Below are 3244 nucleotides of genomic sequence, written 5' to 3'. Positions count from 1 at the left end.
GAGGGAGCTGCCTGCCCTCGTGGGTGCAGGTGGGGGAGGCCCCCGGCACTGAGACCTGGACTCTTCCTCCGAGAGAAGCGGGGCCCTCTCCTCTCCAGCAGCCACCCCCCCCGCCCCGCCTCCCTCCAGGCACAGCCATTCTCACTCCGCTGCTAGGATCACAGGAATTGGAGGCAGACAGACCTGAGTTTAAATCATCACTTAGTCTGGGTCTCCCCAGAAGCAGACTGAGGTAGGAATTCAAGAGTAGGGGCGATCTTGAGATGCAAAGCACAAGCCTCATGGGGACCCCACCCTGGGGGCGAGGGAGCTGCCTGCCCTCGTGGGTGCAGGTGGGGGAGGCCCCCGGCACTGAGACCTGGACTCCGGCAGTCGGAGGACCCTGAGCTTCCTGAAAGCTCCCACGTGGGCCGGGCACTGACAGCGCCTGCTCTGGCTGCTCTGCCCGGACTCACTGAGCTGTGTGACCTGAGGCAAGTGACTCCACCTCTCTGAGCCTCACTGTCCTCGTCTGCAAAATGTGGAGCGTACGTTCTGTAGGGGTTGGGGGTCAGCAAGAATAGGAGGTCAGGCGTGAGAAGCCCTTCAGGTGGGCAGGTGGGCAGGGAGCGCATGGAGGGCATCAGAGGCTCAGCGGAGATTCTGCCCCTTAAATTCTAGTCTCACATCGGCTCTTCCCTGTCCTGCCTGGAGCGGGTCCGGGTCTCTTTTTACCTCCCCTCTGCTTTCTGGCGCAGACATGTCCTTTCCAAACGGGTGCCCTGGATTCTGTCTATGTGCCCCCCACAGCGAGGCACTCGGAGCTGCCAGGAGCACCCGCAGCTCAGACAAGTCCTGTCCACCTCACCTCCCTGACCTGGCCAGTCCCCCACAGCACTGGTCTCCCTGGGGCCGGTGGCTGGCCAGGCCGGGACTTAAGCTGCGGTGCGCCCGCCTGTCTTCAGCTCTCCAGCCTCCGTCTGGCTCGCTTAGCATTCCCACCCCGCTGTGAGGGCCGCGGCCGCTGCATGCAGAGGACTTGCTCCGCTCAGACACCAGCCTCAGTTTCCCCATCTGTAGAGCGTGCTGGTGGGAGAACGCAGGGTCAGGGAGAGGTCGGCCTGGCTCGTCTCCCGGGTTCTTCCTCGGAGACGGCCCAGGATCGGCACAGGCCCCGGGGAAGAGGCCACTTACGGGCGGGGTATCTCTCGTGGCGGCAGTCTAAGCGAAGGTCGTCCTCCTCGTCGTGCCGGTCCCCCTTCTCGAACCTGGAGAAAAGGAAGCGAAGGCCTGTGTGAGGAGGAGCACTGTGCACAGCAGCTCCGCACCCGCCCGGGAGGCCCTGCCACCGCCCTGCGAGCGGGGTGTCCGCTTTACTGATGAAGAAACGGAGGCACCGGAGGTGAGGTGACTGATGAGGTGCAACAGCTGAGGAGTCCGAGGAAGGACCAGGATGCAAACCCATGTGCTCGCAAAAGGGTGCCCCGTTACCTGCAGACGGCAAGTGACAAACGAATGCGCATGGTCTGGTTTGTTTAAAACATGCTGCACTGATCTGCAAAAACAACTTGGCTGGCTCTGGCTGTTGCTCAGTGGTTAGAGCGCCGGCTCTTGGACCGAAGGGTCGCAAGTTTGATTCCCAGTCAAGGGCACGTACCTGGGTTGCAAGTTCAATCCCCAGCCCCAGTTGGGTGCATTTGGGAGGCAACCAATCAACGTGTCTCTCTCACGTCAATGTTTCTCTCTCTCTCTTTCTCTCTCTCTCTCCCCCTTCCCTGCCTCACTTCCATTCTCTCTAAAAAGCAACGTTTGTTTAAAACATGCTGCACTGATCTGCAAAAACAACTTGGCTGGCTCTGGCTGTTGCTCAGTGGTTAGAGCGCCGGCTCTTGGACCGAAGGGTCGCAAGTTTGATTCCCAGTCAAGGGCACGTACCTGGGTTGCAGGTTCAATCCCCAGCCCCAGTTGGGTGCATGCAGGAGACAAACAATCAATGTGTCCCTCTCACGTCAATGTTTCTCTCTCTCTCTTTCTCTCTCTCTCCCCCCCTCCCTTCCTCACTTCCATTCTCTCTAAAAAGCAACTGGAAAATATCCTTAGGTGAGGATTAACAACAAAAAATTTATTTAGCTGACTGTTTACCAAAAGCCTAGTGGTGATTAAGCCTAGATAATGAGACGATACGGGGTTAAATCCTGAGCTTCCTTTTTCAACTTCCCTCTCTTTTCTGGTTTGGGGCAATGGACTGATTACTGTGTCGCTGCCTAACTACATGAAAGCACTTCCTAAAGCCACGTCCACATCTACACAGCCCGGCTTCTCCCGCCTCAGTGCTGCTCCCGCGACAGCTGGGAGAGTTTCCCACGCATGGCCTCCTCCTCCTCTGGCAGCTCAAGATCACGGGGTTCCAGAGGGGCCGCCTGAGCCCGTGTGGCAGGGGCTGCAAGCCCCGCGCACAGCTGACAGGGTCAGGGTGGGGGCGGCGGCGGCTCCAGGCCGAGACCCTCACCCCCACCCCACGATGACCGAACTGAGAGTGGGCAGGGCCATAGACCCACACTGCACTCACGCACTCGTAACCCACATGAACCGCAGAGCTCCACGTGGCCCAGCCCAAATGTGCACCCCCTTCGCGACACGCAGCCCGGCCCCCTGAAGACTCCGTGGCAGTCACTGTGTCTCCTAAGAGCACTGAGAGCATCCCGCTCCACCGCTGGCCCAATCCTGACGTCTTCCCCTCCCCTGCCTTTCAGTCCCTTACAGCTGCCCCAAAAGGCCCTCCCCACGGCTCCCTTCCAGGGCCTCCCTGCACTCTCTCCTCTCCTCCACCTCTCGCCTTCTCACGCCACCCCTTCGCTCCACGCTCCACGCCAGGAGTCTCCATCCTCTCCAAGCAAATCCCCCCCATCTGCTGCTTTTTCCTTTTGCCTCTTGTTCCTGCGCAGCCCCGCCCAGAGGCTGGAGGAGACGCGGGGAAGGTGGCGTGACAAGTGAGCAAAGCCAGGAGTGGCCTTATTAAGTGGTCCTCAACCTTCCTAATGCCACGACCCTTTAGTACAGTTCCTCATGTTGTGGTGACCCCCAACCATAAAATTATTTTCGTTGCTACTTCATAACTGTATTTTGCTACTGTTATGAATCGTAATATAAGTATCTGATATGCAGGATGTATTTTCATTGTTACAAATTGAACATAATTAAAGCATAGTGATTAATCACAAAAACAATATGTAATTATATATGTGTTTTCCAATGGTCTTAGGCG

At 57.9% G+C, this 3244-nt stretch overlaps 1 protein-coding gene across 1 annotated transcript in view; it reads right to left on the bottom strand.

Annotated features, from left to right (window-relative positions):
* Window positions 1–1053: 1053 nt before the first annotated feature.
* The window catches only part of GSG1L (GSG1-like), a 109132-nt gene continuing 106941 nt past the window's right edge, over window positions 1054–3244 (bottom strand). Inside the window, exon 5 of the mRNA XM_014542997.1 lies at window positions 1054–1247. Within this exon, the coding sequence (XP_014398483.1) occupies window positions 1085–1247 (163 nt within the window). The 3' untranslated portion in view covers window positions 1054–1084. The remainder of the gene's footprint in view (window positions 1248–3244) is intronic.

This window comes from Myotis brandtii, unplaced genomic scaffold, assembly GCF_000412655.1.
Source record: "Myotis brandtii unplaced genomic scaffold, ASM41265v1 scaffold317, whole genome shotgun sequence".
Classification (NCBI taxonomy): domain Eukaryota; kingdom Metazoa; phylum Chordata; class Mammalia; order Chiroptera; family Vespertilionidae; genus Myotis; species Myotis brandtii.
Note: the sequence above shows the minus strand (reverse complement) of the source record. Positions and strands in the feature narration are given on the sequence as shown.